The following is a 22,892-nucleotide window of genomic DNA, read 5'->3' as shown; positions in this document are numbered from 1 at the left end:
AGATACTAAGTCATAATTTAGATAAAGTTCTGCATTCTAGTGACTTACAATATGTTTTCCATCATACTGGCAGAAGTTGAGTTCCTCATTACGTTGGAACAATTAATAGACAGTGAAACTAGGGTTATTCCCTTATTTTTATCTTCATGGTCATGGGATCTTTAATGGGGAACAAAGTTGACCAACTGTAATATTATTAAAATGTCAAAACGTGTCTGAGCATGCAGGCACGGTTATGATACCACATGCTGCAAAATGACACTGTCCTTCTAGCAGAGGATAACATTTACTGGTAAAGTTTCACGTGATGGGATTTTGCCGGAATTACCTCGCTACCGGCTTCCGGGAAGATTTTCCGTCCGTCCGGCTCTGCGGACTCAAGGAGAGAAAGGTAACGGCCACGGTCCTCAACCACATTCCTTATCTAAATGCTCAAATCCGCAGATAAATGTCAAGTCGCTGCCATATAGAGACCATGGAGGGACACTGAACTGAACGTTTTGCCTTTTACTGTGGAGGTAAAGCTAGCTGTGATGACTTTCTTCACTGTGGCTGCTGACTGGTGTTCCTGCTGTGTTTTCAGGGATTAGCTAGCTAGCTAGCTGGCTGCTAGCATTCCATGCTAATGCGACGTGGGTGTTCTTTCTTCACTTTAGCTGGTCCGGCTAGCAAGCTAACACTACGATAGACAGCCAAGAGGAGTCCCCACTCATGTGACGTTTAGAAACGCGTTATATTGTGTGGAATATATCATATGTGACAAATGACAGATACATTGTGGCATCACAATGTTGTTGTTTTCGCGGGTTAATGTAATTTAGGCTGCTAGCTCTTCAGCCGTTTGCTAGCTAGCTACATAGCAAGCTATAGTATAGTATAGGACGCTGTGTTTTAACCGGTGCCAGCCTCTTTGCAGACACTGGTGAAGCTTGTGTTGTCATATTTGTCAGCCTGGCTGTGTATAAAGAGATGTCGGTTGACAGTTGTGATTGTAAATAACATGCATACTGATAACTTGACACCTGAAACCATGTGATAGCCATATAATGTCGGTGGTAGCAATCTGAAACCGGTAAAGTATGTACATGTGGTTAAAAGAGCTGGTAGTAAGTCATTCACCTTTTCATGCAGTGGGCTGTCTCTGTTCATGGGCCAAACAAACGTTTGTAGTTACCCAGACAACAGAAAGTGTGGAACATACTGAGCTAGTGGCAGTTGTAACATGCAGAGCTGATGAGGAGGGTAAAGACGCTGATGTGACAGGAGGACACCTGAAGCCTGTGACACCCTCATTGGGGCCTTGCTGGGTCGGTTGACAGCTCGCTGTGTATTGTATGCTGCACGAAAACTTGGTAATTATGGGATTTGCCATCAGCATCTCCCAAATAAACAGCATCCTCCTGTACTGCATCGGTGTAAACGTAGGATGTCGCGGTGGTGGTGCTGCTGTTAGAGCTGGGCGAGATGTTTGGCTGCGGAATGTACCGCAGGTGTCTGACTCATTGTGGCTAACGGTAGTTACAGCACTCATTGTTGTCACGACACGGTTGACAGCACCGCTGACTTACTGTGCTCATACCTTGCTAGCTAAGACCTTCATGCAGAGTTGGTAGCTGAATGTGAGGAGCATGTTGAAAACGAATGTAGGACTTAGTATCCAGTAGCCTCCATAGCTTGACACCTATCTAGGTTAAAGTTACCATTGATTTAAACGATCGCCGTCACTTCCTTCTTCACTGCTGACTCCTTACAACGTCATTTGTTTGGTATGTTTTATGCTTTTCATGAAACACATTGTTGTCATAGCCGCTATCAGTTGGGATTGTTGAGGTGTGGCTGGCGTGGAGCCGGCTGCTGGGTTTGCATCGCGCCAACAGCAAGCGAAACCACGTGGTAAATCCAGATTGGGCCTAGCAAAGTTAGCAACACGGCTAACAGCGCAACTCACAGCTGCACGTCCTGGCACCCGTATTTTCAGGTGTTCTGGTAAGGCCGAATGTGTTATAGCTGTGTGTTCATTATAATGCCATTCAAATAGATGTCGTTGTCTTGCTTTGTGTGTGTGTGTGTGTGTGAGTAAACGGGCAGACACGCCCCTGAGGCAGAGCAAAAGTGTCCCACAGTTGGAGCTGACGAAACACCGGTGTTTCACCACTGGATGGTTAGCTTGCTTTCTGAGTGTCGCAGCTGTCTTCCCATGCTGATACTGTCAGGTTGTTGGTTTGAATGCCGGCATCGCAGGCATCATGCTCATGTTTGAAGCTGATTGTGGATCACTTCAGCCCGGTGGCTGCTGCAGGCATGAGGCTGATGTTGAGGACTGCAGACGTGCGGTCTGAGCTGAGAATGTGGGTCCAAAATGGATGCAGTTTCCTGTACGTGGCACGCGTTACCATATAGCTAATCAAGTCAGATGTTAAACTTTGTCTGCAAACATCTACCATCGTTTACCACTCATCAGTCTAGGAGGATGTTATGAAGTGATCTCAGGCATGCTTTAGTCAGAGCAAATGATTGAAACTAATGGCAAAAGTTCAATGGCAGGACAAATGCATGATGTGTCAAAGTCAGGCTGTCACAGTTTGCACGACATAAGGACTCTGCTGAGCTTCCTGTTGTGAAACTTGAAAGCCTAGAGTCTGGGCATGTGTGGGGTTTGGCAGAATGTTAGTTAACCAGAGGAGCAGGGAGAGAGGGAGAGGGGGGGCTGGGCAGGATGGGCTGTGCTGATGTGATGCTGTGTCACTGGAGCTTAACTTTAATTGTCTGTACATCCTCCTCAACTTGAAATGTCTAACTAAAACCTAATTTGCTGGTTAGACTTCATTGTTTCATTTCAGGTATTGACCAATGGCAGTGACAGAGCCTTATTGTAAAGAATGTGTTTGTTTTGTGAAGTCTATGTTGTTTTATTCAGTGTTTGGTCAAGCTGCTGTAGCTTCATGTTAAAGGAAAGGTCAACTAATTTTGCAGATTGTTGTGAGGAGTACTAGCCACCATGTGAAAACAGTGGTACTGTATCTTCTGTGGTTCTGCAAGGAGGCTTTCTAAAGTCGGAGGAAAATAACCCTTATAATGCTTGACACGTGTAGCTTATAACAGAAAGCTTGTGTTATAAACTGGGAGTGTGGCATTTAAAAGACGTTAGTATCCAGTGTTTTTGGAGCTAACCCAGACTTTTAGGATTATTAATTTAGGATATCTCTGCTGCTTAAATTTTTGACACTCTACTTTCAATGTGAGTCCCCAAACTTTATGTAAGTACAATTTTAAATCTGTGGCATGCCCCTTTAAGAGGTAGCATGGTACTGCAGAATCCTAGCTGATAGCATAGATAACTCTGCTTTGGTCAGTGAACTTGAATAAAGGTAATTTTGCCTGTAAAGGCTGGCTTAAAAGCACTGATCTGTTTAACACAGCTGGCATGGTGCTCTTTCTGTGGCTAGTACGGTACATTTAAAGTATAGTTTTCCACAGTTAAAGTGATCCAGCTAAGTTAAGAAATGCCCACCACCACTGGAGCTTTTTATGTCACCATGTTACTACCGCAGCCAACACTGTGGCTCTGTGGCAGGTACAGGCTACCATCACAGCCGGCAGGCCAGTGAACTGTAGCAGAGGAGTTACTTAAAGCAGAAGTAAGCAGCAATGGGCTTTTAGCAGAAGCTGAGGAATTGGTTCGTGCGAGTGCATTATAAGTCATTCCACGTACAATGTATGGTGGCATTTGCAGCAGGCAATGAACTCATAAAGCCAGTGATTCATATATTTTTTTCACTGAGGTCACCAGGCAGTAAAGTTAGCTTAGTTCTCAGCATAGACGGTAGTGGGAAAGACTGTTTCCAGCAATCCGTTATTTAACAACAGTTGCACTTGGTGCAAGTTTAGATCATGTGTGTGCAGACAGTGGTAAACTCAGTGGCTATAGGTGACATGATAGCCAGCTTCTTTAGCAAATGTTCTCCCCCTCTCCTCCTTGGAGGGTCATGGGAGTCCTGCAGAGGCTTATGCAACAGTTGAATGAGCATGTTTCACCAGCAGTGGTGCTGGTGGCTGGATCTCCATGGTGCTGCATGACAGACCAGCTCGAATGACCTGGCTGTTTATGATTAGGGGGTGGGGGTGCCTGTCGCTAGCTCGCATAACCCTCTTAAAGCACAGTTTCCTGCAAACCTGGGGGCCTCTGGGCTGGGGCACCACTCTTTGCTTGTACTGTAGTCCTGCACTACAGTGACTGTTCCAAGGATTTGCTCTGATTAGTCATCTTCATAAATTCTGAAGAGTAACCTGCGTGGTGCAGATGGTGTGCGTCACTAGCACAGTGGTTGTTTAAGAAGCCAGCTACGTCACTGTAGTTCAGGGTATAACATGCCCCCAAACAACTAAAGGGTTTGTTTGTGCTCCCCAGTGAAAGGAGAGGAGTAAAGCCTTGAGGTGGTGTAGGTTGTTAGTCTGAGACCCTCTTTTAGCCCTGAGATTGTTTACTCAGCATTTCATCTCCCAGCTCGCCCTGCCCCGTCTGACAGTCTTTCTGTTTGTGGATGAGCCTTTGACCTGCTGCCCGATGCTCCTCTACAGTATTTATTCACCCTAACTTATATTGCTGCTGTTCTCCAAGCTCTAAGGCTCCAGTATACTGGGCATAAGCCTACCGCCGTTCTCTGTCAGTCAGTGTTTTCTTTAAGCCAGGGATTTCATCTGGCAGTATGAAAACCCTCACTCAGTTAAAATCCTTTATCTTTTTGTCTTTTGTATGTTGATATAGTCATGGCAACAGTGGCGATTACAACCATTTCTGCAGCGTGATTTCCCTTCCTTTGAAAACAGAAAAAAAAACACCCTGATTCATCATGACTCAGGCGTTTTACACTGCTGCTTCTCTGTGTGTGTGTGTGTGTGTGTGTGTGTGTGTCAGCACCAGAGATAATGTAGGCTTCTGCTATAAATACCAAGTGTGTCATTGTTGCATGGACCATATAACCTAAAGGAGGATGATTACAATGCAACCAGGAAATGACCCTTGTGTCAGTGGGGTTGCAGTGTTGTGTAAAAAAAAAAATCAGAGGTGATGCAGTTACAAACGTAGTCAGTGGATCTAAACTGACAAAGAATTGCTCCAGAAAGTGTGAACTGAGGCATGTTCACTTAAGCTCAAAACAATATATATAACATATTAGCATCCGTGTGCTAATGACATTTCTGAGTCAAAAACACAAATATTCTGTATTCTCAGTGTGGAATCTTCAACCTACACCGACAAGGAGTCATTTGTACTATACCACCAAAGTGCTGTCCAAAATGGTGCAGGGAATAAATTATGCAGAGCTGACAATTTTGACATCAAGCACACATTTTAGTGTGTAATAAGGCATTACGTGTGTCGTGCAACCTTTTGTAAGATCGCTGTTATACAGTTGTATTGAATATGGATTGTATTGTAAATGTGATTGGATTAAATGAGAAAACTGGACTGGAGATTGACAAATACAATGGTAGAAATTATTTAGATGGTTAGGAGACATCCTGATACATTTCTCTGTCACTTTCCTTTCTGCTGACAAGGAAGTATTATCTTTTGTGTTGCAACTATACCAAAACTCTTTCCATGTCTTGTCCTTTGTTCCTCTTCAATTATATACACCAAATTTCCTCGTCCTTCAAATATTTAACATGGTCGGCAGTTTATTTTGCAGGTAATAAACAAAACTCTAGTTGAACAGTTAAATGTGTACTTTGCTGAACTGTAAAAACTGTCAGTGTCAGCCTGTGTTAGAAAATAGTGGCAGATAATGTCAGGTGTTTTGTGAAGGGGGGCAAAAAACATGCAAAGAATTTCAGATTATTGGTTATTTTCTTTGAAGATGTATTTTGGTCTAAACAGTAGCTAATTTTACAGTTCTTTTCAGCATTTTGTTCCAAAAATAATACATTCTTTTACACATCTATTTGACCATTAGTTGATACATCAGGGTTCATACTAAGCCTTAAAAGGTTGGAAAATGCTTAATTCTAACCATTATGTTTTTAAGGTTAGCAATATGCTATTTCAACATAATCTGGTGTTTTATCTACACAATTGCTCATATAAACCTGCAGTGGAATAATCCTGTCATCATATTTGTTTGTTTTGTCCTGGCATCTCAAATCTGCTAATAATCCTGATCAAAATTTTATATTAAGTGACAGTATTACATTAATTGCTATGGATATATTGCTATGGAATCCTTTAAACAGTTGCATCATAGTAGCATAGTTGTTCAACTTGTGCTGATAGTTAATTAACCCAATGATGAATCAGGTGACAGTTAAAGTAATCTGCAGATTAAGAATTTAGAAATTTTTGTAACATGCATGTGCCGTTGGTTAATCTCAGTTCTGTTTGAAGTTTAATTTTACGCTGTCCTTGTTAGTATTTATCACAGCCTCAAATAATGCCTCTTGGTCCACTGGTGATTATGATCTGCCCTGAGCAGGCACTTCATGGTGGACCTCTCTGTGTGTAAGGACAAAACTGAAACATCTTTTGGCTCACCAGATGGATCAAAAACTATTTTCACGAATAAAAAGTCCTAGTTGGAAACTTGTACATATGAAAAAAAAAGTTGTTAGGTGGGACTGCTGTAATGAGAACTACGGACGTCATTTTGCTTTCAGTTTTAGAGATAAAATGCTGTCTGAGGTGACCTTAACGAGGCAAGTTGGTCTGGCGGTGCTCGTTAACAACACTCACCTGGATTCATCCTGTTAATTTATTAACCCCATATGAAAGGATTTAACAAGACTTGTTTGTGAATCAAATTCCGGCAATAGCTAACTTTTTTTTTTCTTTTTTACAACTAATGTGCAATATGATCTTTTTTTACCTTCTAAAATGAGCTTGAAACACATGGCACACAGTCACTGTGTACCGGTGTCATCAAAAACTATCCATCAAAGGCCCTTCTAGATGTCGTCTCAACCTTTACACTTCCTGTCTCTGTGGTAATTTGTTTGGTTGAAGAAATCAAGTTATCGTAGATGCGATAAACTATTTAAAATGTGCTGTTAGCCAACCCATACTCATTATAAACAAGGTTTCTCTTTGTCTGTCTCTCTGTTCGTCTTTCAGGAAAAAAACTTTCCTCAGTGTAACCACACTTGGGACCTAAAAAGATTCATAAATGTAAGTATACAAATGAGCTGTGACTGACTGTTGTAGTAAATATGAGGTGTTTAATCCTTTAGCAGCAAGTTTGTTGTCTGCAAGCTTTACACATTTGATATCCGTGTGCCTGAACAAGCCCCTGGTCATTCTTTGTGTATTCAAAATGCTCCCATACTGACACCTTAAGGCGTGTTTTTGGTGGAAGCAAAGCTTCAGTGTTTGGTCTCTAGGGCATTGTTAAGCTAATGTAGGTCCCCTCCTCTCGTGACAGTGCTAGTAACTTTGCTCACCTGATCTTGCGCAACACTTTAAGCTGGTGCACCAGGTTTGTTTTTGTTCCTTCTGCAGTCCGCTGGTTGTGCTGGCAATTGTCTTTATTTGTTAAATCTTCATGACCATTGTTCATAGGAAAACAATGTGCCATAATGTCCTTTTTTGAGAGTTTTAAAGCGTTGCTGCATCCCTACTCTCTACACAGACATAATAGTGGTGATGTTCTAATGCTCATATGAACCGCACCCATTCTCAAAAAGTAGCTCATTCCAATCTATCCTCTCTGCTACATTTTGTATTACATCGTGGCCCAGTAGGTCCCACCACTGTGGTACTAAATGTGATAACATCTGAAATGTCTAGTAATATTTATAACCACAGACCCATGTGACCACCCCTATTCTGTCTATCATCAGATTTGTACACAGGTCCACATCTGCCTCCCCATGCAGAACTCCATGAAATGAATAAAGCACCACAGCCTATAACAGGACCCCCCTCCACCCCCCACCCTGCCCCCTCCCCTGGCCTCTCACAGGTAAGAAACCCTGACACTTAACTTGTATTGGCTCTTTCAGGACGTGCTGCCCTATCCCACTTTGTTTCTCAAAGACGGGCTGTTGTCACAGTGCTTTTTTGCACATAATGAAAGGCAGAACACACAACAATGTGCAGTGTCTCTGGTAGAGAATGGTTGCCCTGACCACAAGCTGTTCTTTGATACATTTCTCAGCCGTGGAGCAGAAAGTCCCACAACGCTGTGACTGTGATTGTCAGAAATTACTACGACCGTGTTTATGACTGCTAGTATGTCCATTTCCAACCTTGCTATCCCATTAGCAAGCTCAAATTAGCTTACAGCAGCTTCACTGCTATTTTTAGGATATCCCATAGGCTTCTTTAAAATAAAATATCAGAAAGGTTTCCCTGCTCCTGCTTAAGGTGGAATGTGTATTCCAGAGAACACACTTCTATGCCTTTTGTCTGCACCCCATTAACTTCAATATGAAAAGATGAGGATGAATGAAAAGATTTGGTCATGATTCTGAAAAAGGATTTTGGCTCAGGGCCTGTGCACTTGTTGTCTTGTCCCACTCTTTTTGTACTGATATCACTTCCTGTCTCTTGCAGCCCTCATTTCCCCCTGGGCAACCCCCTTCTGTTGTGTTTGCCACCCCACCGCCTCCACAAATGAACCCAGCACCACAGCCCCGACAGGTAGGCCTGCCCACCACTCACCCACACCACAGCACACCTACAGTCATGGACTTAACACATTTTAAAATATTTGTCTTCCATCACACATAAGTAGTTCTCAAATTATTACTCTTAGTACTCTTGTATTTTAAAATTTCGGCCCTATTTGTACATGTTTTGGCGTCTAAAGCTTTGTTTAAACTGCAGGCAAATCAGATTTCTTTCTCAAATCAGATCTTTCAGAAAGATTGTCTGCACTGTTATTTGCAAGTGATCAGATTGGATTTGCGTGTCCAAAGGATTTGGAATTGGTCTAGTAGATCGCCTCAGCTGGCAACCGTAAAACAGGCTGCAATGGCTGCAACATAATCCTTTGGGACAACTGTACCCAATCAAAGTAGGTCCGCTAAAAGTGCTCGATTTTGCCTCTGACAGACACAGACTGTTGTTGAGGTGTCTGACAACATTAAGAGAAGGATCCCTACAGGGATAGACCTGTAAGATCCTTTTTGTTTAACCAGAAACAATCATTTTATTCCTCTCTTCAAAGCCACCACTCCACAGACAAAAGGAGTAATTTTACCTTGCAGAATCAGGACTTGCTGGTCTACCAATGCCTCATTCTGTTAGTTTATTTGTTTTCTTATTTTGTGAAGTTTGGATCCAGAATAACCCTTTAAAACACCATACTCACAGAAAGCCCCATGTTTTGCACCAGAGTTCCAGAGTTCCATACCAGAGTTCTCCTTTAAAACAGCTAAGCGGCTCTCCGTTGCAGGAATTCTCCCTCCGATACAAGTTAATGATTTAAACTCTGGTGCATTGTAAATCTAAAATTTATTTTGGTTAATTAAACGCTCACTTTTGTCAGATGACTTGGAGACAAACCAATCAGGATAGGAAGTTGGGATAAAGATCATGGTCTTTTCTTTCCGTACCTGTGTGCAAGTTTGGCATTATTTCTTCTCACTCTTGCTGAAATCTTCATCAAGAGCAGTTTCCTGAATCCATCTGTGAATAGATTTTTTTTTTGATTGCCTGCATATCTTTTTTGACTACCTCTCAACAGTTCTGTGCCATTTTTATGCCAGCCCATCCTTCGTATTTACTTCACAAAGTATTACAGCTGAGCGTGCAACATGCTCACACTGCCCCTGTGATTTAAGTGACTATTTAATAATATAAGTAATTAAAAGTAATAAAGTATTTAACTTTAGTTAACTTATTATTTGCCTTTTCATACCTAAACTGAGTCCATGAGACATAAGTAGCTCGTCTCGTAGTTTCCTGTACAGAATTGCCCTGTGCTGTGTTATGTTCACTCTCCTCCACGTTTGTTTGTGTTGCCTTCATGCAGATTTCCTGCTTGCAACTGTACCATGTGGAGGAATGCAAACCATTTTCCAAATGAAGAGTGTGATTAGCGACACAGTGATCATTACATGTCACATTGTAAATAAATAGATAATAAAATAAAACCACTCAAGAAAAAGTAGTTGGCATGGAAAGTGGGCATGGCTGTCACGTTCATAAAGCTGAGACACCTCATGTACGGCTGTTTTCAGACTTTCTGAACAACAGTTGTAAAGGTGAAAAACTGGACGGAGCCTGTCAGTGGAGAGTGGGGCATGGATATTGTGCTTTTGTCTTTAACCTCTGCCCTGTCTGCCTCTCCTCCTCTAGTTTGCCCCGGGGCCCCGGCCTATACACCAACAGGTACTAACAGCACAACTGACTAACACAGAGGGCGGGTGGGCATATTTGAACTTCACTGAGAGCTACACTAATGTTGGATATCTGTGGCATTTGATTTTGTTTTAGAGGTGACCGTTGTTGCTTTTAGGAAGTAATAATACATCAAATGATGGGAGATGATGTAAGACTTCAGTTAGTCTCCCAAACTTTACACTAATTTGATGAAATAGAATTAGCTTGACAACTAATTACTAATATTACTGGCATTAAATGTTTAACATTATGTTATACTATTTCAGAGGAGGTACTTTAATTTATTTTTTTCACCAACTGGCATGTGGGAATGTGCAGAGCCCTTAAAGTTCCACGAGGTAGTATTGCTTTCTTTTGTGGTATCAATAGTAAATTATCCTGTGCACACAAGATAATTAATTTATTTCCACAAGATAAAAAAAAATCACCTTTCAGGGCTTTAGGCGCCCCGTAGAATGTATTTAAGTATTAGAATTATGCTCTACTGAATACTAGCTGTAGCTAAGTTTGACTGAGTGGAAGTACGATCTTTGTGAAGGTATATCTGAAAGCGTATACCTTCAGTCCTCATAAAAATGGTGAGAAAATCATTAGTTTGATATAAAAATCAAACCTGGGCTCTTTCTTTGTCAAAATAGTCTAGGTGTTTAATACCAATATTATCTTCCAGTTGTAGTCCTTTTTAGTTTTAGTCTGCTTCTTGTGCAATAGTAACTAGATGTTGTTCCTATTCTCTGCATGCTGCCTGTTAATTCACTGCTTGGCTCAGAGGGGACCGTTACTTGGTGCTTTGCTCTAACTGATTGTGATGCTCACTCGTTCTCAATCCTTCTCTTCCCACTCTCCTCTTGCTTCCCATTTTGATGTGTCTCTCTGTGTGTGATCTGTGTTTTGCGCTGCTGAAGGGAAGCTTCAGGTCGCTACAGGTAACTCTATTTCCTCTTTCTCAGAGTTTTCCCTCCCCTTTTTTCTCACCCTCTTGAGGAGTGCATATTTGTGTGTCTAATATTTGGCAGGGCAGTGCTTTGTTGGCTTGGTGTCATTTTGCTGGCTATGGCGGTTAGCTCCCAGGCCAGCAGCAGAATGTCAATGAGGAGGCTCTGAATGAACGAGCATTAGCTGCTTTATCTCTTCTGGCAGGCAGGACCAATATGTTTCCAGTTGGAGTCTAGCCATAGATTCATGGACAAACTACGCGTCTAGCTTTTAGGCTGGGCAAGCTAGCTCCACTCGTACCAAGAGATAAAATCATACGAGGGTATGGGGGATGGTTTTTATGGCAGAGGTTTCAGAAAGGTAACTAATGATTCATTTATTTGTCTCATTCTCCCTCTATTTCCATCCCATTCCTCTTCTCACATTTTCCTGTGGGCTTTACCTCTATCTCTTACCTCTTAATCCTCACCTTTCTTTGGTCTGTCACCACCTTCTTCCTCCCCTTTGTTACCTTTCATATTTCTCCCTCATCTCCCACCTCGGTTGCCTTCCCTGCCTCCTCTCCAGCCCTACTACACTAACAGGGCCAGCCTGCCTCCCAGCAGTGGTCCTCGGGGTGTCCCTCCCAGCAGTGGCCCACGCCCTGTGACACCCACCCACGTCTACCAGGCAGGCCCTGGCTCCCAAATGATGATGATCCCTGGACAACAGCTGCCCTTCCCCAGCTCGCCACAGGGACCTGCCTACTTCATACCGGGACAGGTAGGGGGCACAGACAGAGGGGCGTTCAAGAAGTGATGCTGCCAAATTTTAGTCTTATCTGAGACAGATGGCATACAGACAGCTAACAAGACACCCCGTCCTTTTTTTTTCTCATATGATCTCTGCCATGTTGAGCTTTTGTTTTATTTTTGTTGTCTGAATTTCTGTAGACATTCTATTCACAAACTAATGATTAGCACCTCAGATGGCCTAAAACTGTATTGTGAAGAGAGGAAATGTATCTTCTTTCCACAGATGACTCATATTGCTCATATGACTATCTAATAATATTATTTTTCCTCCCTATCCATGCTCCTCTCTTTCTGTCTTCCGTGTTTCCCCTTCTTTGTTTCCTTAGTACCGCTCAGCAACCTATGTGGCCACACCTCAGCAATACCCAGTCCCAGCAGGCACCCCAGGCTTCTACCCAGGCACCAGCCCCGCTGAATATGGTACTTATGGTAAGAGGCTCTACCTGGGGCCTCACCTGAGCCACTCACATTCAGAGAGACACACATAGAACCTAACCTTACCTAGAGAGCCAAACAACTGACCCTTTGCTAAGGCCCCCCTTGGTTACTGTTGCTACACCTGTGAAGCTTTCCTCACCTACATGTCAATATATCTGTGAGAGGTATTTTAGGGGGACATAGTAACACATTTCTGGAATTAAATATCAGAGAGAAATAGACAGAAAAGACTACAGTCTGCATTTGAGAGATGAATTTACAATAGAATTAGCTGACAGAATATTGTGAATGATGACAACATTAAACTCAAAAAAAGGCTCAGTCCCAAAACAGCATCAGGCACCCGACATCTTCTCAATTCACTTGTGGGACAAGCAAATACAGCTTCAAATGATACACAATTACCTAATTTAGTTACAACAAGTAACTTATGATTAATATTCAACTGCCTTTGTTTGCTAAACTTGGCTTGCTTAGCACACAGCTGAATACACGGCAATGGTAACTGCATTTGCATACAGTTGTTGGCATTGTTAGCAATACTAACAACTATGTGATAAACTAGCTAACATTAACAAACAAAGGGAGTTGAATTAAATTCCTCAGAATAATAAGCAACAGTGTCTCTAGACTGACATCGTGTCTCTAGACTGTTGTAGTGTCCAGGCTGCCGTCGTCTTTCAACTATTGTTGTCTCTCTAGACTGTCGTCATCTATTTAGACTGTCAATTGTGCAAAGACATTCAACAATCTCATGGGGAGAAATCAGCAGAGATGACTTTTTTCCTATGCAACTTGGCGCATATGACAGTAATAAAACAACTCTGTTTTTATTACAGAGGGGTGCAGCTGTATTCTAGATAACTTTAAAAGGTGCTGACTGTCATAGTCAAAGCAGGTTGAGAGAAATGGGTCCTCCAGAAAAATGAATGAAAGCATAAATATGAATGTTAATGTATGTAACAGTATTGGAATATATTCCTGTGATCCAAAGAATGTAGTCATTCTAGTACACATGAGCATTTCTGTTTCTTTCGCTGTGCTAATTCATTCCAAACCTAACCCTGCCGTCGTATTGCCTCTCATCTCCAGCTCAATATACAATACTCACAAAAAAATATTCGGCTTTCAGGTGAAATTTCAGGATGAACCTAAAATGCGTTCTAAACTTTCCAGGTGAACTTAATGTGACCTTCTCTAAACTTTTGAATGCACAACTGTTCAGTGTTTCAGTACTTTTTGCACAAGTTGCTGCCACATCCCAATTTATTGAGACACTGAAATTTTTTCGTTGTGGTATACCTACCACTGTTTTCTTCAAATAAATTGTTTAAGATGAATAAAATTACCATTGCATGCTTCTACTTAAATGACCTACTTTCATGATATAATATCACTGTAGCATTCACTTTTTACATTTTCCATATATTTCACCTGAAAGTCGAATATCCCTAACTTTTTGTGAGTAGTGTAAGAGCAATACAGATGTTTGCTGTTGATCCCATGTGTTGCCACTCCCTCTAGAGGTGGCTGAGTGTCGGTACACCACAAGAAGTGATGATGCCCTGAAAACAAACTTGCTGACCCCCCAGTAGCAGGCATCTGAACTATGTGTTGTCTTTGTTTAAACTGTAGCTCATCAGCAATAGAATGCACTGGCCTGAATACAGGACTGTAAAAACACAATTCTTCCTAGTAGACTCTCCACGTCATGTTGTATGCACATCAGCTTGTGTGAGCACTGTACGATCAGATGTGCGTGGTACCTGAACAGTACCTCTGCACCTGCATGCATGCTTTCAAAAAATGCAACGAGACACAAAATTGTGGTGAATGTTTAGTAAATCTATAATTCATTGGTTGCTGACTGAAACACAAGAGAGTGCCTTGAACATGCCAACAATTCAGACAGCTCTTCATTGTCCCAAGGCACTAGAGAGCTGCTGAAATGAGTCCTAAAACTTAGAAACAAATAAGCATTTTTGCTTTGGTTAGATTCTCGAATTATGGTCTCTGGTTAACACAAGCTGAAGAGATTTTTACTTTATGGTCAATGACATTAAGTAATAAAACATGTAAGTTGCCACAGGGCTTATTTTTTACAATAATCCAAAAGCCAATTGAAAAATTCCATTCCACTTTACAGAAAAACAAGCAAAAATTTGGACTTGGCTACTGTGCTGCTTTTCTAAGGGAAACCCCCAATCTTTCTTACTGTGTTTTGGCATACATCGTGAAAAAGTTTTGTTGGAAACCCATAATGGGAACACTTCTGGTTCTGTAGTTTTGACTGAGATTAAACCGGCCTCTCATGAACATGAAATGCTAATTCCAGAAAAAGTAATGTTTTGCTGCTCTTTCTGCAGCACACCAGAGGTACATGCAGCATGTCTAATGTGTCTTATGGTTATTGGTGTCCAGATAAGTCAGTCACAATAGCTGGCTACTGTTATGAAGCAGTGCTGCTATTTAAGCCAGATATTTGTAGGACTGTGCAAGACATGCTGTCAAATATGTTTGTGTTGGAGGGTGTGTGTCATACTGGTCAGTCTGCAAGTCACATGGCATGTCAAGACACGAGGCTGGCACATGACCCTAAATAACAGGTCATGTGACCATGAGACATGGCTCCCACACTCTGGTCTCTTATGGGCTTGACCATTATGTTGGCTTTGAAAGTGCAGAGGGTTCGGGTTTCCACCATGTAACAGATATATTGTATACCAGGAGATGATATGTCTCTTTGCCTCTGGCATCAACAGTGTCCATCATAAAGCTCTGGTCACTGCATAGTAACAATCCAAGAATATCATTCCCACCCCTCCCCCCTACAGCCTTGTAGGTGGTGTAGTCTGACCACTGGGCCCTTTTCTAGCAGTCAGGTAAACACCCCTTCCAACCACACACGCATACACTCTCTCTAACACACAATGTTGACCGAGTATGATGACTATTTTTAAGACTCCTGCCCTGAAGCTGAGAGATTTGCCTAGCTCATCTCGCATACATATACATACACACAGCCCACCCCCTTTGTAGTAGGTTGTGACGTCTTTGCCTGCATGGATCAGATCACTTGTCTAGGGCAGAGAGATAGGGTTGTTTTCAGGCAAATCAGAGCCATTCCGAATAACACAACTGAGTAGCTTTGCTTGCCTGCCAGTTCTCTTTGGAGGGAGGGAGGGAGGGAGGGAGGGAGGGAGGTGGAAAAAAGTGAAAGGCAGGAGGAATTAGGAAGGTCAGAGGGAGGAGCAAAACAGAGACACGCTGGAAGAGGGAGGGCTGAGCATGAAAAGAAGTCATTCTGAGAGGGCACCTGTAGAGAGGACGGGAAGAAGTTAGAGAGGGGGTTTGAAGTGAAACCCCCTCTCCTTTCTCTGTCCATACGCAGTTTTGCATTCAGCATGGGGAATCGTGGGTCTCAAGAGCAGCAGAACTCTGAGGGTAGGTGTCGTCTATACAGTGGGTCTCTTTGCAGTCCCTCTCTCAATCTCCTGCACTTTGAGTCAAATCTCAAGCCTCTTATTTACTGTATCAAGACACTGTCCAAGAAAAGTCATTCTGCCTTCTGGCTTTCTGGTTTTGAGCATGCTCCTGTTCTCCCTCTCTATGTCTTTCTCTCTTTCTGTCTTCCCTCCCTTTCTCTCTTGCGCACTCTCTTCCCCCCAGTCGGTGTGGGGTTTTGACTATATTTAGGCTGTGCAGCTCCTGGTCAACAATGCAGACTCAGTAATGTGAGTTAGACTCAAATGCATGCAGAGGGGGAGCGAGGTAGGGTAGGTACCGCCAGGCTGAAACAGAGGCCTCTTCAATCTGAAGATTTTTTTTGTTTGTTTTTACCCTAGTTTTTTTTTTTTGAAAGTGGGCTACAACTGGTTCTGAACTGTAGCTGAGGTCAGGTAATGTCACTGAATGGTTGGTTTGATGTCCTGTTAACAGTATTGACTGAGTAGCCCAATAGAAGTTCTTTGAACTCGTGAAACTTTTTTTTTCTTGGTCATGTAGGTAACGGTTTACTTCACAAATTTGCCAACGTGCTAAAAAATCCAAGGCTTTTACAAATCAGGGACAGCAGTGCAGTGCTGGGAGAGACAGCTGTGTCATGGTCTGAAGGCCTACCTGTGGGGCCTCCAGGTGCCAGGTCTGCCTCTGTGGTGTCTAAAGGCAGCAGTAATAGAAGGACCTGGTGGAAATTAAGCAACTGGAGTTTGTAATTGTAACTTTAACTCTAATGTTTGAGGCACAAATGCCAAACATTAACTTTTCAGGCCTTGAAATGTGGGCATTTGATATTTTTGTCATTGAAAAATAGTAAATACCTTTGGGACTGTTGTTCAGATTAAACAAGCAATTAGACAAAGGCAGGTTGGTTGACTAAGGGCACTGAGAAATAATATATTGATAAATCAGAAACAGACTGCAGGACTAATCAATAGTGGAAATGATGGGTAGTTGCAGCCCTTCACATGTGATCAAATTTGCTCCAATAAGAGGAAAAATGTAACTTTGCTTAGTTCTAATGCAAGGCCTTGTATTGCTAGAACAGTCTGGCTACAGGGCCAGACATTAATAACAATACATTTTACATACAATAAACACTGTTCTTTCATGGTTTGTGGAAAACATTCAAACTGGTATTTAATGAAATAATTTAATAATCTGATTGTCGGATTGGTCTGAATTTCTCCAACCTCTTCATTTGTTTATTATTTATTTATATTACACTTGGTCATTTATTCATTCCTTGAGATTATCCTGTCCATTTTTGATAAAATACTTTACAAACTCTCTCCTGTGCTAAAGCCCAAACTTAACTATTATTTATTTTTGCAATCTAGGAATTGAAGTTTTATTGAGGTGTGTTTACACAGATTGTAAGTTCTGCTTTAGTGGAGCACTTGGCAGTGTGAAGACTAGTCCTTAGAAAAAGAGCACTTACCTCACCTTAATGCCATTATAACTTTGCTGTGGACATAAAACAGCAGCTGTTGTGCTGCAAATCATCCAGAAATGAAACCTTCACATTTTAGATGCAGCTTTTCTAACTGCCTCAAAGTGGCCTAACCAGACTTTCAGAACATTAGCGATGTCATGCCACACTAGCTATGTGCCATTAAGCAAATGTGTGTGTGTGTGTGTGTCCTGTGCTTCTATATGATGTGTTTGTGTCAGGTTATGGGTATAGGATTAAGACAGTATGTGTTGGTTTACATTCTTCTGTGTCTGATCCACAGCAGGGGCCTACTACCCCGCCCAGCCTCAGTTCACCCCATCGGTACAGGCGGCACCTGTCATTATGAACCCTGCCCCTCAACAGCAGCAACCACCACCGCAGCCACCCCAACACATCCCCACCAAACGGGAACGCAAACAGGTACTGTTAGAATTCTACTACACAAAATATTTTACACCGTAAAATGGCTTATTGAGAATTGGATTTCTGGTTCAGGACTTTCATGAAACCAACTTAAGACTTATTGTCAACCCCAGTTTCAAGTGCTAGCTTTTTATCAGCTGAATTAACCACTGGCAATACTGGAGATTATATTGATAAAAACAGCAATTTCACCTCACAGAATACAAGAGTCTCTGGTTTTCCGTTGCTTCAGTTAGTTAGTTTGTTTGTGCTATTGTGTGTTATACAAATACTGCGTTGGATCCAAAATAGCCCTTTAAAACACCAAAGTCACACAATAACACATACAAACTAACCGATCTAGGCAGCATTGGATCAGCAACTCCCATAATCTGTGAGGTAAAATTCCTGTTTTTGTCAATGGAGTCTGGTGACTTTGAAGAGAGCAACTGCTGTTTCTGTTTAAACAAAATCTCTCAGGTCTGTGTCTGTAGGGATCCTCTCCATAATGGTGTCAGACACTTAGCGTAACAGTCTGAGCCTGTCTGTGGCTAAAACAAGCACTTTTAGTAGACATACTTAATTGCTCCACAGGATTACGCTGCAGACACTGTAGCCTGTTTCGCAGCTGCTGGCTGATTCAATCTTCTGGACCAATTTCAAAACTTTTTGTAGCCAAGATATGTAAAAATAGAGCACAGGTTTAAAGATACCAAAGTTACCCTTTAATAGGAAAGTAATACAGACTTATAAGAGCAACGTAAAGTTTTAGTTCCCCTAAAATGGAAAAAAAAATGTATCAGCCCAGTCTGGACAAGATCTGTTTTATCAGTATAGATCAGGTACTTTAACTGGTACTATTGTTTTATGTTCCATCTGATTCATTCCATCCATCCAATTCCATCTGACTAAATCTTATGTGTTTTCAGCCACAGTACTAAACTCAAGGTTCCTCAGATCATTTCAAACCTAATGTAGACATTTACGTGTACATGGTTTCTGTAAATTATGCCTGTTGAATTACGTATGGAAAAAGCTTCCAGGAAGGAAACGGGAAGAAAGACCACTAGGAAGCTTGATTAGCCTGTCGTTCTGCTGTCACAGAACAAAAAGACCTGTGTCACCATATAGATTTGTTTTCAATCAGTTCTATGTATTTTTAAGTAAAACATACTTAAACATGGGGCACTGAGTCTAATCTTGGGAACAAGGATCTACAGGGACATCATCGAGGGGCTACCATGGTTTTGTGTAGGAGGAAAATCTTACCGAGGTAAATAATTTGACTGCCAGCTGCACAATATAATTCTGTTTTTCCTGTATGTTTTATGCTGTACAATTTTGATTACATTTGGGAAACTTGGAGCGTTAAAGAATACAAATCTTTTCACTCATGTTGTTTTACTTTAGGTTGGAATGCTCAACCAGTGAGCTAGTGAGATATGCTCTACTGTTAACCTTCGGCCAACATGATAGGAAGGTGCATAGAAATTTAAAAATCTTGATGACATTTATCTCATAAAACTGCATTGCCAAGTACGAAGCTGGTGTGCTGCACTCAGCTTTGAGATGACAACTTTCTATCAAGGGCTCCACAGTAGATGCTTGAAGAGACTTTGTTTGCCCTGTGGTTTCTGCTCAACAGTCAGTTCACATTGGCAAGAGAATTCACCTCGGAAATGATGTGTTTTGACGTTAAAGGGGAACTGCACTGATTTTACAAATCAAATTATGTTTACAGGTCTGGGGAATACTAATGCTTTTTTTTTTTTTTTTTTTAGAAAACAAAGCTTTTTGTTGTTCCAGAGGGAGTTTTGTGAAGTCTGATAAGAGTTGGTCAGAAAACAAAAATAAAATCTGGGGTGTGGAGGTAGACTTACAATGGCTTGCAAAAGTATTCAGCCTCCTTGAACTTTTCCACATTTTGTCATGTTACGACCACAAACATAAATAAATTTTATTGGAATTTTATGTGAAAGACCAACACAAAGTGGCACACAATTGTGAAGTAGAAAGAAAATTATACATGATTTAAATATTTTTTTACAAATAAAAAACTGAAAAGTGCGGTGTGCAAAAGTATTCAGCTCCCTTTTCTCTGAGTGCAACCAATTGCCTTCAGAAGTTGCCTGATGATTGCTGAATGATCGAATGTTGACCTAATGACTAAATAGAGTCCACCTGTGTGTAATCTAATCTCAGTACAAATACAGCTGTTCTGTGACGGCCTCAGAGGTTTGTTAAGAGAATATTGGGGAGCAAACAGCATCATGATGTCCAAGGAACACACCAGACAGGTCAGGGATAAAGTTGTGGAGAAGTTTAAAGCAGGGTTAGGCTATAAAAAGCTTTCCCAAGCTTTGAACATCTCACGGAGCACTGTTCAATCCATCATCCGGAAATGGAAATTGTATGGCACAAGTGCAAACCTACCAAGACACGGCCGTCCACCTAAACTTACAGGCCGAACAAGGAGAGCACTGATCAGAGATGCAGCCAAGAGGCCCATGGTGACTCTGGACAAACTGCAGAGATCCACAGCTCAGGTGGGGGAATCTGTCCACAGGACAACTGTTAGTCGTGCACTGCACAAATCTGGCCTTTATGGAAGAGTGGCAAGAAGAAAGCCATTGTTAAAAGAAAATCATAAGAAGTCCCGTTTGCAGTTTGCCAGAAGCCATGTGGGAGACACAGCAAACGTGGAAGAAGGTGCTCTGGTCAGATGAGACCAAAATTGAACTTTTTGGCCTAAATGCAAAACGCTATGTGTGGCGGAAAACCAACACTGCACGTCACTCTGAACACACCATCCCCACTGTCAAACATGGTGGTGGCAGCATCATGCTCTGGGGGTGCTTCTCTTCAGCAGGGACAGGGAAGATGGTCAGAGTTGATGGGAAGATGGATGGAGCCAAATACAGGGCAATCTTGGAAGAAAACCTGTTGGAGTCTGCAAAAGACTTGAGACTGGGGCAGTGGTTCACCTTCCAGCAGGACAACGACCCTAAACATAAAGCCAGGGCTACAATGGAATGGTTTAAAAGAAAACATATTCATGTGTTAGAATGGCCCAGTCAAAGTCCAGACCTAAATCCAATCGAGAATCTGTGGCAAGATCTGAAAACTGCCGTTCACAAACGCTCTCCATCTAATCTGACTGAGCTTGAGCTGTTTTGCAAAGAAGAATGGGCAAAAATTTCAGTCTCTCGATGTGCAAAGCTGGTAGAGACATACCCCAAAAGACTTGCAGCTGTAATTGCAGCAAAAGGTGGTTCCACAAAGTATTGACTCAGGGGGGCTGAATACTTTTGCACACCGTACTTTTCAGTTTTTTATTTGTAAAAAAAAATTGAAATCATGGATCATTTTCTTTCTACTTCACAATTGTGTGCCACTTTGTTGGTCTTTCACATAAAATTCCAATAAAATATATTTATGTTTATGGTCGTAATATGACAAAATGTGGAAAAGTTCAAGGGGGCTGAATACTTTTGCAAGCCACTGTAAGTGAGCTGAGCAGACCTCTGCAGCCCACTAGTCATCTCTGCCGAATACTTAATGCTATATTAGCTGCACACACCTGAATTTCTGACCAAACTGTTGATGGTGGAGTAGCGTTGTGGGTAATGTAGGTTTTGAGAGTTTGACAATTTTCTGTCCACCAGTTATTTATGTTGAAAAGATATGAGGCTATTTATCAGCATGTAAGGCCATGGTCTACCAAAAAAAACAGTGCAACCAAATACCTGCTGGAGCATTCAGCTGGGATCCTTGGTTGCAACCTGTGGAAAAGTTAGTCTGTAGCCCTGTAACAAGTTACCTAATAGTAGAGACTGAGATTTTTCTGAATGCTGTAACTTGGGATGAGAGTCTCTATAAGCAGTGTAAAAGTTGTTCATTTAACATCTCCCATGCAGGGATATGAATGAGTAAGAGAGTTTCTTTCCTCACAGTGACCTTATGGTTTTGAGACAGCTAGTCGGTGGTGTTGCAATCTCTAAAGAAGAGTGATTCTTGAAACTGGACGCAGAGTTCAGTTTTGCTGATTGAAACAGATAGTGGTGAGCCTGACCTTAACTTGGTGAGCTGTAAGACTAGGCTGCTGTACGACATATTCCCCAGTTCTACACTATGTCTAGTGTTTCCTTTGCTCTCTAAGATGGCCCTCGCATGGTATGTGGTAGCTCTCTGTGAACTGTAGCCCCGGTTTGTGCCTCTCATGTAAATGTTTTTTTTACATTGGAGACTTCTGTGATGCTGGTTACATTTGACAAGTAATTCAGTTTTGCAGATTCCTCATAGACTTTTTTTTTTTATCCAGCTGGAATGAAAAATACTCTATTAAATTGTCTTTAAACCTGTTTCACAAGCTGCAACTGTTTTCATTCAACCAAAGATTGCAGCCAAAGTGTACATTTGAACATTTTTATCTCATGGCTGTCTGTGCATGGTTTTTCCTTGGCTAGTTGGGAAAGTTTGCCCCACTTTGCATGGGTTTGGGGTTCATTTTTGGACTGACTGGCCCAAGTTTTTTTTTTTATCTTCATGGAGAATAGAACGTAATCTTTCTGTTTGTCTGTATCTGATTAAACTTCCCAAATCCAATGTACACTTTGTTGAAAGAAATACGATGACTGTAGTTTCTTCGATCCATCATGATATAAAAGGATAACTTCAGTATTTTAAACCGGTGCCTATTTTCACACATTTTGGTTTCTAAATGACTAGGAGGTACTAAAAGTTTGGAAGTGGCCCAGTAGATTGCCTCAACTGGCTGCAACGAAATACTTTGGGGCAACTGCGCCTGTTAAAGTACGTCCACTAAAAGTGCTTGTTTTTGCCACTGACATGGCTCAGATTGTTATTATGTTATTAACATTATGGAACGGATCCCTACAGAGAGAAAAATCCTTTATGTTTAACCGCAAACAACTGTTTTTATGATGCTGACTGATTTTTCAATTATTGATTTGCCTATTGGTGTTTTATGTTGCACTTTGAGATTTGCCAATGTAAAGTGCACTGC

At 41.6% G+C, this 22,892-nt stretch overlaps 1 protein-coding gene across 1 annotated transcript in view; it reads left to right on the top strand.

Annotated features, from left to right (window-relative positions):
- The first annotated feature begins 8,572 nt into the window (after nt 1–8,572).
- The window catches only part of LOC139199622 (eukaryotic translation initiation factor 4 gamma 1-like), a 36,097-nt gene continuing 21,777 nt past the window's right edge, over nt 8,573–22,892 (top strand). The window contains exons 1-6 of the mRNA XM_070828690.1: nt 8,573–8,635; nt 10,298–10,330; nt 11,248–11,268; nt 11,846–12,040; nt 12,399–12,501; nt 17,745–17,884. Of these exons, the coding sequence (XP_070684791.1) occupies nt 8,609–8,635; nt 10,298–10,330; nt 11,248–11,268; nt 11,846–12,040; nt 12,399–12,501; nt 17,745–17,884 (519 nt within the window). The 5' untranslated portion in view covers nt 8,573–8,608. The remainder of the gene's footprint in view (nt 8,636–10,297; nt 10,331–11,247; nt 11,269–11,845; nt 12,041–12,398; nt 12,502–17,744; nt 17,885–22,892) is intronic.

Source organism: Pempheris klunzingeri, chromosome 4, assembly GCF_042242105.1.
Source record: "Pempheris klunzingeri isolate RE-2024b chromosome 4, fPemKlu1.hap1, whole genome shotgun sequence".
NCBI classification, from domain to species: Eukaryota; Metazoa; Chordata; class Actinopteri; order Acropomatiformes; family Pempheridae; genus Pempheris; species Pempheris klunzingeri.
Note: the sequence above shows the minus strand (reverse complement) of the source record. Positions and strands in the feature narration are given on the sequence as shown.